Source organism: Aethalodelphis obliquidens, unplaced genomic scaffold (genome assembly GCF_003676395.1).
Source record: "Aethalodelphis obliquidens isolate GAN/ISIS:26980383/991018 unplaced genomic scaffold, ASM367639v1 scaffold9, whole genome shotgun sequence".
NCBI classification, from domain to species: domain Eukaryota; kingdom Metazoa; phylum Chordata; class Mammalia; order Artiodactyla; family Delphinidae; genus Aethalodelphis; species Aethalodelphis obliquidens.
In genome coordinates this window covers 2114251-2127487 of record NW_020837953.1, presented here as the reverse complement: position 1 = coordinate 2127487, position 13237 = coordinate 2114251, and the positions used below count along the sequence as shown (strand labels likewise).

Here is a 13237-nt window from a genome sequence, read left to right as displayed (position 1 = left end):
CCTATGTTTTCCTCTAAGAGTTTGATAGTTTCTGGCCTTACATTTAGGTCTTTAATCCATTTTGAGCTTATTTTTGTGTATGGTGTTAGGGAGTGATCTAATCTCATACTTTTACATGTACCTGTCCAGTTTCCCCAGCACCACATATTGAAGAGGTTGACCTTTCTCCACCGTACATTCTTGCCTCCTTTATCAAAGATAAGGTGACCATATGTGCGTGGGTTTATCTCTGGGCTTTCTATCCTGCTCCATTGATCTCTCTTTCTGTTTTTGTGCCAGTACCATACTGTCTTGATTACTGTAGCTTTGTAGTATAGTCTGAAGTCAGGGAGCCTGATTCCTCCAGCTCCATTTTATGTTCTCAAGATTGCTTTGGCTATTCGGGGTCTTTTGTGTTTCCATAGAGATTGTGAAATTTTTTGTTCTAGTTCTGTGAAAAATGCCAGTGGTAGTTTGATAGGGATTGCATTGTATCTGTAGATTGCTTTGGGTAGTATAGTCATTTTAAAATATTGATTCTTCATGTTCAAGAACATGGTATATCTCTCCATCTGTTGGTATCATCTTTAATTTCTTTCATCAGTGTCTTATAGTTTTTTGCATACAGGACTTTTTTCTCCTTAGGTAGGTTTATTCCTAGATATTTTATTCTTTTGTTGCAATGGTAAATGGGAGTGCTTTCTTGATTTCACTTTCAGATTTTTCATCATTAGTGTATAGGAATGCCAGAGATTTCTGTGCATTAATTTTTTATCCTGCTACTTTACCAAATTCATTGATTAGTTCTAGTAGTTTTCTGGCAGCATCTTTAGGATTCTCTATGTATAGGATCATGTCATCTGCAAACAGTGACAGCTTTACTTCTTCTTTTCCGATTTGGATTCCTTTTATTTCCTTTTCTTCTCTGATTGCTGTGGCTAAAACTTCCAAAACTATGTTGAATAAGAGTGGTGAGAGTGGGCAACCTTGTCTTGTTCCTGATCTTAGTGGAAACGCTTCCAGTTTTTCACCATTGAGGGCAATGTTGGCTGTGGGTTTGTCACATATGGCCTTTAATATGTTGAGGAAAGTTCCCTCTATGCCTACTTTCTGGAGGGTTTTTATCATAAATGGTGTTGAATTTTGTTGAAAGCTTTCTCTGCATCTATTGAGATGATCATATGGTTTTTCTCCTTCAGTTTTTTAATATGGTGTATCATGTTGATTGATTTGTGTATATTGAGGAATCCTTGCATTCCTGGAATAAACCCCACTTGATCATGGTGTATAATTCTTTTAATGTGCTGTTGGATTCTGTTTGCTAGTATTTTGTTGAAGATTTTTGCATCTATGTTCATCAGTAATATTGGCCTGTAGTTTTCTTTCTTAGGGACATCCTTGTCTGATTTTGGTATCAGGGTGATGGTGGCCTCGTAGAATGAGTTTGGGAGTGTTCCTCCCTCTGCTATATTTTGGAAGGGTTTGAGAAGGATAGGTGTTAGCTCTTCTCTAAATTCACCTGTGAAGCCATCTGGTCCTGGGCTTTTGTTTGTTGGAAGATTTTTAATCACAGTTTCAATTTCAGTGCTTGCGATTGGTGTGTTCATATTTTCTTTCTTCCTGATTCAGTCTTGGCAGGTTGTGCATTTCTACGAATTTGTCCATTTCTTCCAGGTTGTCCATTTTATTGGCATAGAGTTGCTTGTAGTAATCTCTCATGATCTTTTGTATTTCTGCAGTTTCAGTTGTTACTTCTCCTTTTTCATTTCTAATTCTATTGATTTGAGTCTTCTCCCTTTTTTTCTTGATGTGTTTGGCTAATGGTTTATCAATTTTATTTATCTTCTCAAAGAACCAGGTTTTAGTTTTATTGATCGTTGCTATCGTTTCCTTCATTTCTTTTTCATTTATTTCTGATCTGCTTTTTATGATTTCTTTCCTTCTGCTAACTTTGGGGTTTTTTGTTCTCCTTTCTCTAATTGCTTTAGGTGCAAGGTTAGGTTGTTTATTCGAAATGTTTCCTGTTTCTTAAGGTAGGATTGTTTTTCTATAAAATTCCCTGTTAGAACTGCTTTTGCTGCATCCCATAGGTTTTGGGTCATCGTGTCTCCAGTGTCATTTTTTTCTAAGTATTTTTTAATTTTCTCTTTGATTTCTTCAGCGATCACTTCATTATTAAGCAGTGTACTGTTTAGCCTCCATGTATCTGTATTTTTTACAGATGTTTTCCTGTAATTGATATCTAGTCTCATAGCGTTGTGGTCAGAAAAGATACTTGATACAATTTCAATTTTCTTCAATTTACCAAGGCTTGACTTGTGACCTACGATATGATCTATCCTGGAGAATGTTCCATGAGCAGTTGAGAAAAATGTGTATTCTGTTGTTTTTGGATGGAATGTCCTATAAATATCAAATAAGTCCATCTTGTTTAATGTATCATTTAAAGCTTGTGTTTATTTATTTTCATTTTGGATGATCTGTCCATTGGTGAAAGTGGGGTGTTAAAGTCCCCTACTATGAATGTGTTACTGTCGATTTCCCCTTTTATGGCTGTTAGTATTTGCCTTATGTATTGAGGTGCTCCTATGTTGGGTGCATAAATATTTACAATTGTTAAATCTTCTTCTTGGATCGTCCCTTGATCATTATGTAGTGTCCTTCTTTGTCTCTTGTAATAGTCTTTCTTTTAAAGTCTATTTTGTCTGATATGAGAAGTGCTACTCCAGCTTTCTTTAGGTTTCCATTTGCATGGAATATCTTTTTCCATCTGCTTACTTCCAGTCTGTATGTGTCTCTAGGTCTGAAGTGGGTCTCTTGTAGACAGCATTTATACGGGTCTTGTTTTTGTATCCATTCAGCCAATCTGTGTCTTTTGGTGGGAGCATTTAGTCCATTTACATTTAAGGTAATTATCGATATGTATGTTCCTATTCCCATTTTCTTAATTGTTTTGGGTTCATTATTGTAGATCTTTTCCTTCTCTTGTGTTTCTTGCCTAGAGAAGTTCCTTTAGCATTTGTTGTAAAGCTTGTTTGGTGGTGCTGAACTCTCTCAGCTTTTGCTTGTCTGTAAAGTTTTTAATTTCTCCATCAAATCTGAATGAGATCCTTGCTGGGTAGAGTAATCTTGGTTGCAGGTTTTTCTCCTTCATCACTTTAAATACGTCCTGCCAGTCCCTTCTGGCTTGCAGACTTTCTGCTGAAAGATCCGCTGTTAACCTTATGGGGATTCCCTTGTGTGTTATTTATTGCTTTTCCCTTGCTGCTTTTAATATGTTTTCTTTGTATTTAATTTTTGACAGTTTGATTAATATGTGTCTTGGCGTATTTCTACTTGGATTTATCCTGTATGGGACTCTCTGTGCTTCTTGGACTTGATTAACTATTTCCTTTCCCATATTGGGGAAGTTTTCAACTATAATCTCTTCAAATATTTCCTCAGTCCCTTTCTTTTTCTCTTCTTCTTCTGGAACCCCTATAATTCGAATGTTGGTGTGTTTAATGTTGTCCCAGAGGTCTCTGAGACTGTCCTCAGTTCTTTTCATTTTTTTTTCTTTATTCTGCTCTGCAGTAGTTATTTCCACTATTTTATCCTCCAGATCACTTATCCGTTCTTCTGCCTCAGTTATTCTGCTATTGATCCCATCTAGAGTATTTTTAATTTCATTTATTGTGTTGTTCATCATTGTTTGTTCCATCTTTAGTTCTTCTAGGTCCTTGTTAAATGTTTCTTGTATTTTGTCTATTCTATTTCCAAGATTTTGGATCATCTTTACTATCATTATTCTGAATTCTTTTTCAGGTAGACTGCCTATTTCCTCTTCATTTGTTAGGTCTGGTGGGTTTTTATGTTGCTCCTTCATCTGCTGTGTGTTTTTCTGTCTTCTCATTTTGCTTATCTTACTGTGTTTGGCGTCTCCTTTTTGTAGGCTGCAGGTTCATAGTTCCCTTTGTTTTTGGTTTCTGTCCTCAGTGGTAAGGTTGGTTCAGTGTGTTGTGTAGGCTTCCTGGTGGAGGGTACTAGTGCCTGTGTTCTGGTGGATGAGTCTAGATCTTGTGTTTCTGGTGGGCAAGTCCACATCTGTTGGTGTGTTTTGGTGTGTCTGTGGACTTATTATGATTTTAGGCAGCCTCTCCACTAATGGGTGGGGTTGTGTTCCTGTCTTGCTAGTTGTTTGGCATAGGGTGTCCAGCACTGTAACTTGCTGGTCGTTGAGTGAAGCTGGCTGCTAGTGTTGAGATGCAGATCTCTGGGAGATTTTCGCCATTTGATATTATGTGGATCTGGGAGGTCTCTTGTGGACCAGTGTCCTGAAGTTGGCTCTCCCACCTCAGAGGCACAGCACTGACTCCTGGCTGTATCACCAAGAGCCTTTCATCCACACGGCTCAGAATAAAGGGGTGAAAAAGTAGAAAGAAAGAATTAGTAGAAGTAGAAAGAAAGAAAGAAAGAAAGAAAGGAGGGAGGGAGGGAGGAAGGAAGGAGGGAAGGAAGGATAAAAGAGAAGGAAGAATATAAAGTAAAATAAAATAAGATAAAATAAAATAAAGTTATTAAAATAAAAAATAATTATTAAGAAAAAAAATTAAAAAAAAAAATGGACGGATAGAACCCTAGGATAAATGGTGGAAGCAAAGCTATAGAGACAAAATCTCACACAGAAGCCTACACATACACACTCACAAAAAGAGGAAAAGGGGAAAAAAATCGTAAATCTTGCTCTCAAATTCCACCTCCTCTATTTGGGATGATTCATTGTCTATTCAGGTATTCCACAGATGCAGGGTACATGAAGTTGATTGTGAAGCTTTAATCAATGCTTCTGAGGCTGCTGGGAGAGATTTCCCTTTCTCTTCTTTGTTCCCGGGGCTCAGCTTTGGATTTGGTCCGCCTCAGCATGTAGGTCGCCGGCGGGCGTCTGTTCTTCCTCAGACAGGACGGGGTTAAAGAAGCAGCTGCTTCGGGGGCTCTGGCTCACTCAGGCCAGGAGGAGGGAGGGGCACGGAGTGCGGGGCGAGCCTGCAGCGGCAGAGGCCGGCATGATGTTGCACCAGCCTGAGGCCCGCCATGCGTTCTCCCGGTGAAATTGTCCCTGGATCCCGGGACCCTGGCAGTGGCGGGCTGCACAGCCTCCCTGGGAGGGGGGTGTGGATAGTGACCTGTGCTGGCACACAGGCTTCTTGGTAGTGGCAGCAGCAGCCTTAGCGTCTCATGCCCGTCTCTGGGGTCCGCGCTCTTAGCCGCGGCTCATGCCTGTCTCTGGAGCTCCTTTAAGCGGCGCTCTTAATCCCCTCTCCTCACGCACCAGGAAACAAAGAGGGAAGAAAAAGTCTCTTGCCTCTTCAGCAGGTCCAGACTTTTCCCCGGACTCCCTCCTGGCTAGCCGTGGTGCACTAAACCCCTGCAGTCTGTGTTCATGCCGCCAACCCCAGTCTTCTCACTGTGCCCCGACCAAAGCCCAAGCCTCAGCTCCCAGCCCCGCCCGCCCCGGCGGGTGAGCAGACAAGCCTCTCGGGCTGGTGAGTGCTGGTCGGCCCTGATCCTCTGTGCGGGAATCTCTCTGCTTTGCCCTCTTGTACCCCTGTTGCTGTGCTCTCCTCCATGGATCTGAAGCTTTCCCCCTCCACCACCCGCAGTCTCCGCCCGCGAAGGGGCTTCCTAGTGTGTGGAAAACTTTCCTCCTTCACAGCTCCCTCCCACTGGTGCAGGTCCCATCCCTATCCTTTTGTCTCTGTTTATTCTTTTTTCTTTTGCCCTACCCAGGTACGTGGGGAGTTTCTTCCCTTTTGGGAGGTCTGAGGTCTTCTGCCAGCGTTCAGTAGGTGTTCTGTAGGAGTTGTTCCACGTGTAGATGTATTTCTGGTGTATCTGTGGGGAGGAAGGTGATCTCTGCGTCTTACTCTTCCGCCATCTTCCCCCCCCCCATTAGTTTTTGAAAGATAGTTTTGCTGGATTTAGAATTCCAGATTGATAGTTTTGTCCTTCAATACTTTAAGGTTGTTTTTCCACTGTCTTATTGCTTACATCTTTTCTAATGATAAATCTGTTGTAATTCTTATCTTTGCTGCTCTATGTGTAATTTGTCATTTTCTCTTGTGCATTTAAGGTTTTTTATTTACTGCTAGTTTAAGCAATCTGATTATGATGAGCCTTGGTATGGCTTACTTCAAATTTCTAATACTTGAATTTCATTAAACTTCTTAGGTCCATGTCTTTATAGTTTTCTTCAAATTCAGAAAACTTACAGCCATTGTTTTTTCAACATTCTTTTCTTTCCCCCTATTTGTCTTCTCTCCTTCTGAGACTCCAATTTCTCATGTATTAGGCTCCACTAGAGCACAATACCCTTCTGGGGACTCTAATCAATGCCACATGTGTTTCTCTCTGATTGGTGGAAATATGAACTATTCCCAAATCTGTGTGAGATCTAAAAATTTCCCCATCTTTTTCTTTTGGTGTTTCTTTCTCTGGCCTTGTGTAGTTTCCTCAAATGCATGCATTAGCCAAGTCTTCATATGAAGACATGAGGGCAACTCTTTGGAAATCTCCAGAAAGTACCCCTAGGGGATCTCCCCTTGCTGCTACTTTGTACTGGACATTCTAGCCTTCTTGGGCTTCCTGAACTTCATACTCTGTCCCTTTAGCTCAAGGAGAATGCTGGGCTCAGTTTGGAATCCCTCTTCTTGTTCAGTAAACTGAGCTTACTTCATTTCCTTCTCTCAGGAATCACTGTTCTATGCTGCCTGATGTCCGAAGTCTGAAAAATATTGCTTCATATATTTTGTTCTATTTTTTATTTTTTTAGGGTGAAATGGTACATCTGATTTACCATTTACCAGTAAACTGGAAGTGGAAGTTTACTGCTTTTGTTTTTCTATGACCAAGAAGATCCTCTGTTCTTAATATAAGCAAACATTCCTTAACTCTGTCTTTAGGTGATAAAATTGATTGCTTCATACATAAAACTTCTAGCCTAAATACAGATCTATGTGTTTGGTATTCTAATAAAGGACCGTGTGAATAAAAAATCAACTTACTTTATTTCGTCCTGGTAACCCAAATCTTGATGGTTAAGCAATGTTTCCAGGAGGCTCAAAGTCAAATACAATCCATGTTTCCCACATATAGCCCTGACCTGCAAATAAGAAAAGATTTAAAATTTCAATATAATGAAATTAAGATTTGAATTTCCCTCCTATAATTAGAACTTATATAATTTGGACAAAAAATTAATAACCAGGAGTGCATTATACCATTAAGATACCATTTAGGACAAGTATGTCCAACTGAATGTGCATCACCAGCAAATTTTTAGTTGCTTGACACAAAGATATAGTTCATTACTCAGAAGCCACTGAACTTTGAAATGCTGATCTTACATTTTTGTCAGCCATGGAATGGGTGGTCCAGACCTAGAAATTATACACACTTATTATATAAGTAAATTACAAAGTAATTTTTTACAACTACTTTGATTTACCAAAGAAGCTTGTTGTATTAGTAAGGTTACTATCACTATCTGTATTTTATATATAAGGAAATAAAGGCTTAGAGAGATTAAGTGACCTTCTCAATGTCACATAGTTAATAAATGATGAAACTTAGTCTAGAAACCAGGTGCTCAATTAATGTTTGTGGGATGGATGAATGCAGGGTCATTGCAGTTTCCCAAGTACTTAATATTTTCTGAGTCCAACTGACAAACAAGTTCATCTCTGAAGTTGGTGGGTGAGTGATACTTAGATTCAAACACGTCAAACTTTTAGAGTTGTGATAGTATGTGTTCTGTGTTTAGCATAATGTTTAAACATAGAGACTTAAGAATAAAACATGACTAATTTTGAATACCGGATATGCTGCCTGTGATTTGTGTGATCTCAGGAAGTTACTGAACCTTTTTATTCCCAATTACTTCATCTACTAAGTAAGACCAGTATTTTCTACTCCTCAAGAGAAAATAAGCAGTTAGAATAATGCTTGGATTTTAGTAGACATTTGATTAATATTTGTTGAAATGAAGAAAAGGAAGAGAGGGAAAAGGAAGAAGAAGGGACATAGAAGAAAGAGAGAAGAGAAGAGAGGGAAGGAAAGGAGAGAAAGGGGAGCAAGAGAACAAGAAAGAGAGAGAGAGGAAGAGAGAGAAAAAAGAAGGAAGGGAGGAGTAAAGGAAGGAAGACAGGGGCAAAGAAAAGAAAAGAAACGTCTAATTCAGTGTTTGGAAAAATTGTAGCTACTATTATTATTTTTCGAGGAATTTCCATACACTGACTGTATTAAGCATGTCTTTTTATTCTGATGCCTTGACATCATGGGGCCTTGCTGATCCTGGAGAGACTGCCTCTCTCCCAGGGCTAGCCAATTCCTAGAGATAGTGAAGGACTGGCTTGCAAGTGTGTCTTTCATCTGCAAACCAACTACTTCTTTGGGCCACTATTTCTATGTCCTAATTACTCAAGGGCCAAGTGCTAGGCAACTAGGAATGGCCCTTATGTCCCTGAGCCCACTGAAATTATTCAAACTAGCCAATCCTAAGCCTTCTTACTCGTCTCACCCATCCCACAATAAAGGCTCTTGCCCACGTTTTCCCTCATCCTCTCTGCCTCCTAACCTCCTGGTGCTTCCCCATGTGGCCTGTGCAGTGTTCCATTCCCCTCCTCTTGGGTACTGAGTAACAAACTGTCTTTTCAATGGCAATCATCTCCTGATCTGTTGGTCTGACCGTACTTGAATAATATAACCTAGATTTTAATACAGTGACAAAAAGCTAATTTTCATTTGTCTTTATGCAAGGAATCAGCCAATCTGGGTTAGAAACTTGCACATTTACTTACTAGCTGTAGAAGAGTATGTCATGGAAGGAAAAAGATCTATTTAAAACATGAAAAAAATGAATAATAGTTTGCCAGAAGAAAAAGGGGTTGAGTATAATTCCAGGCAGAAGAAAAGCATGTATAAATGATGGGTGAGAAAGAGCATGGTGCTTTTTATAAACTGCATGTATTTTGGCATAATTCACCCTACTGTAGTTTTATACCCCTTTTCACTGGACAGTAAATATCTGTTCATGAGAGCTTCTCTAAAAGACAGTGGTTTGCTGAGGGCTGGAATTGCGTCTCCTTCATTTTCCTATCACCATTCCTAGCACAGTGTTGAAAACTAGTTATTGAATAAATGAATACATGGATGAATTAGGAATGAATGAATGAGTTGAAGGTCCTGAAGAGTGGAATGTGTATGGGCATAGGTTGGAAAAAAATAAATTGAGAGAGGTAGAAATTAGTCACATTATGCCATTTTACTCAATAAATAAAAATAGACTTATCCTCATACTTAGAGCAAATTAGTGTATTTTTAAGCATCAATATTAAGACGTTATTCTAAAAACAGTTTATTTACTTCTGGCAACATTGAGTTTTGCTCCAGGCTAAATGAACAGCAGATTAGAAATAGTACATCAGGGTTCCTAGAAGCAGATTGATTGATAGCTGCTAGGAACTGACAGTGACAGTTGTGGAAGAGCAATAGAAACATCTACCAGAAAATCCTGGCAATTTAGTGTTATCTAGGATTATTTAAAAAATCCATATTCATTAGGATGTCCCTTGTTCAATAAGAAAATGTTTGGCTATGTATAGTTTCTTCGTTCAATAACGACATTTTAAAAATCAAATGTAAATAAAATGTTTATGTTATTTAGGAAATGACATGTAAAATAAATATTCATTTCCTCAAAATGCTCGTTGAGACAGTGATGCACAGATGCTCTCTCAACTTCCTCCCTTCCCATTTATGGTTCCATTTGAATTTTACCCCATCACTCTACTTAAATTGTGTTTACCAAGTCATTAGTAACCTCCACAGTTTCAAATTTAATGAATACTTTTCAGTCCTGATTACAGATGATCTCTTCGCAGCATGTGACATGGCTGATCATGCCATACTTCCATAAATCTATTCTCTAGACTTTCTTGACCACTGCCATATTTCTTTTGATTATTTTTAGTCTCCTTTCTTGTCTTGTCTTCATCTACCTACTCCTTAACAATGAGCATCCTCCTCAACCTTCCCTTCTCACTTTCCATTATGTCCTTGAGGAATCCTAATTACTCCCAAGGGTTCAACTCCATACTGAAGAGCCTTAAATCATTTAGCTTTAAGCTCTCAACCTACATCAACATGTTCAAAACTGAACTCACCATCCTTTCCTTTATCTCCCCAACTACTGATTTTCTATTTCCTATCTCAGAGAACGGTACCACCACCTACCAAGTTGCCAAAGCCAGAACCTTGGGAGTCGTTTTTGATTCCTCTGAATTCAGGACCTATGTCTAATTAAGTCACCAAGACCTACTTTTCTATCTCCTTAATATCGCCATCCCTCCTGCTACTACCCTGGTCTAAACCCTCATAATTTCTTGCTTGAATTACTGGAACAGTCTTTTAAAGGTTCTCTCTGCCTCTAATTCTCCACATTCTATTATAGTGCTCTTTTCAAATATCAAATTTGATCATATCACTCATTTGTTTAATATCCTTCAATGATTCCACTGGGGCTTTAGGATAAAGTTCACACTTCTTAGAAAGACCCTTCAAAAACAAGTTCCTCCTTTCCATTCTAACATCAACTTGAGCAGCTTCTCCCACCGTCCCCAGCCACCATATATTTACTGTGTTCTGCCTATATGAAATGGCTTACAGCTCCCTGAATTAGCCATGTTCTCTCTTACTTCAGTGACATTTCACATTGCACCTTTTACCTAGAATACCTTTCCTGTCCCTTCCTCTGCCCTCCCCCAGTTCTTTGCCAAATTCACACGTCCTCTAAGATTCAGTATTTGCATCATCTTCTCTGCAGTTTTTGGGTGAGGCTAGGTTGGTGTTCCTTCTCTGTGTTCAAATTTACTGCCATCACTGCATTTTACATATAGAATTGTATCATGTTTAAAACATTACCTTTTCCCTGAGCTCCTGGAGAACTCTGGAACTGAAATCATAATAGTTTGTTGTCCTTAGTGTCTTATCACACAGAACACATTGAGTGATTAATATGTTGAATGTAAGAATAAACATGCCATATTGTTCAGAAATCTGGCTATTGCTTTGGAAGAAGGGAATGATTTGAAGCTAGTAGAAACCATTTATCGGTTAAGGACAGAGTGTACTGATATAGAAACAACTAAGTACAAAAAAGGAACCTGGCAAACTGCAGAAGAATGTCTTACAGTTCTGGTCACTTGGTAAACTAGTGTCATTGCTGTAGTCTTGCCATGGGAGTGAACCTCACATTCACAAGCCCCAGTTCTCTAAGTAAAGGGACTCCCTCTTGATGATAATGAGGGAGTTGCATGAAAATGAAGCAAGAGTAATTAGAGGTAGAGCAACCTGTGTCCTAGCAGCTCCTCCTGGCAGCTCCTCCTGGCAGGAAGGTCTGCAAGTAGTTTGGGAGGTCTTTGTGATGTAGAGCAGAAAGAGGATGAAAGAATATGGATTATGTATACAAGTGTTAAACTGAACCTGCATGCTTGGAAACTTCTTAGGTTCTACACACTATTCACTCTACACCTGATTTAAATAATGGTCAGGGAAGTTAATAAGTAAATGTACGTGGATCCATGTTGCCTCAGGAATTCTTCCTGAGCCATCATTGCGTCAAAAATGTGATAGAGGAACAGAATGAGTGAGTCCACAGAATGAGGATGACAGATATTAGATACATTTTTATACTCTTCTTTGAGAATGGCGACAATGCCATTGATTCGAGTGACAAGACCCATAGATCACCCTTCAAAACTGCATTTATTTATCTGAGAAGAGGCAGATGATCTCTGAACCATCTGAAATATTGGCTGTGAGGATGTGCTCTTTTTCCCCTCAGCACGGGGTGCATAGATTTCTTGAGAAACTTAAGGAGGTCTGTGAAACCCTTCCAACTCAGATGGCCTTTCCCAGTCTCCTCTGAAGTCCTGTGTCCAGGAACAAGTATGTTGGGGTGCAATCCCTGCTGCTTGCTGTGTCCAGTGTCTGTTGGGCCTCAATTTGTCTCACGTTCTGGGGAAACAGAATTCTATTTGCCATGCCTCCCAGAACTGTAATATACTTTGAATGAGTTCCAGATGTCTTAAGAGATGCCAGATGGCTCATGAGAGGCAGACCAGCTTCAAGGAAAATGTGCCCTATTTCCTTGGATATGAACCAAGTGTTCAGGGTGGAGGACATTCAGGGCCCGTTCTGATAGCCAGCGTTCAATGTGGCTATAACTTGACCCTGGGAAAGGTCCTCCTTCCTTAGGCTATTTTGCAGTGATAATTTCACCAAACACAGATTTTTTTTTTAAATATAAGGAAGAGAAACCTATTTACTGAGTGCCTCATATATCAGACAGTATACTAAGTACCTTTACATACTTATCTTGCTTAATCCTCACAATAGACAAAGGAGGTAAGATATTTGGAACCCAGTTTTTCCAGATGGAAAATCTGAGGCTCAGAGAGTTTCAGTAAATTTATTTTGATTTTCAAGTCATTTATGTACCATTCCACCAGGGCATCTGAGAACATTCAAACTTCACTGATGCTGTTATGTATTTTCCAATCTAACAAGAAATGGCTCCTTCTTAGTCAATTTCCACTGATCTTCTCAATAACATAATGAAGGCCATTTATGATGTACGGAATCTCCTGTAGTGTTGTCTACTTCTTCTAGTGAAACAGGCTTGCATGTTTAATATTCATGTATACAATATACATGCACACACACATGTACACACTATCATGTACTTTGCCTTTGCATGGTTAGTTGACTGTATAAATGAAAGCACAGAGAAAGCTACTTCTGTCCTAGAATAAGAATCCACTTTCAGCATGTTGTACCCTTGCTTCCTTAGTAAACATCACTTGTTCTTCTGAATTCTCTGACTCTCTCAATTCTTAACCCCTGTTTACCTGGATGAAAGGCATTTTCCAATCTTTCCTATAGGATTTTTTGTTTTGGGGGTCTGTAAATTCTAATTCCTTCTACTCCTCTGGAATTCTAACTCCTGTATCCTGGACTCCTTCCAAATATATCCTTCCAGATATATTCTGCCTATTGGAGTTCTAATTGTGTCTCAATTTCCAGTATTCTTCTGTAGTTTGAATCCTGGCTCTGCCTCTTGTTGGCTGTGGTCCTTGAGAGATTCATTTGGCTTCTCTGAGACTCCGTTGTTATTGTTGTTTTCCATTTATTCAATGGGTATTATAACATCTACCTAGATCTT

General features: G+C 39.3%; 1 protein-coding gene and 1 long non-coding RNA gene across 2 annotated transcripts in view; one reads left to right on the top strand and one right to left on the bottom strand.

Annotated features, from left to right (window-relative positions):
- Nucleotides 1-13237, top strand: part of LOC113621502 (uncharacterized) — a 265397-nt gene that overhangs the window by 100673 nt on the left and 151487 nt on the right. The gene's annotated exons all lie outside the window — the stretch shown is intronic.
- CUNH1orf87 (chromosome unknown C1orf87 homolog) overlaps nt 1-13237 on the bottom strand; it is a 113896-nt gene that overhangs the window by 57321 nt on the left and 43338 nt on the right. Inside the window, 1 exon segment of the mRNA XM_027108354.1 lies at nt 7020-7117. Within this exon segment, the coding sequence (XP_026964155.1) occupies nt 7020-7117 (98 nt within the window).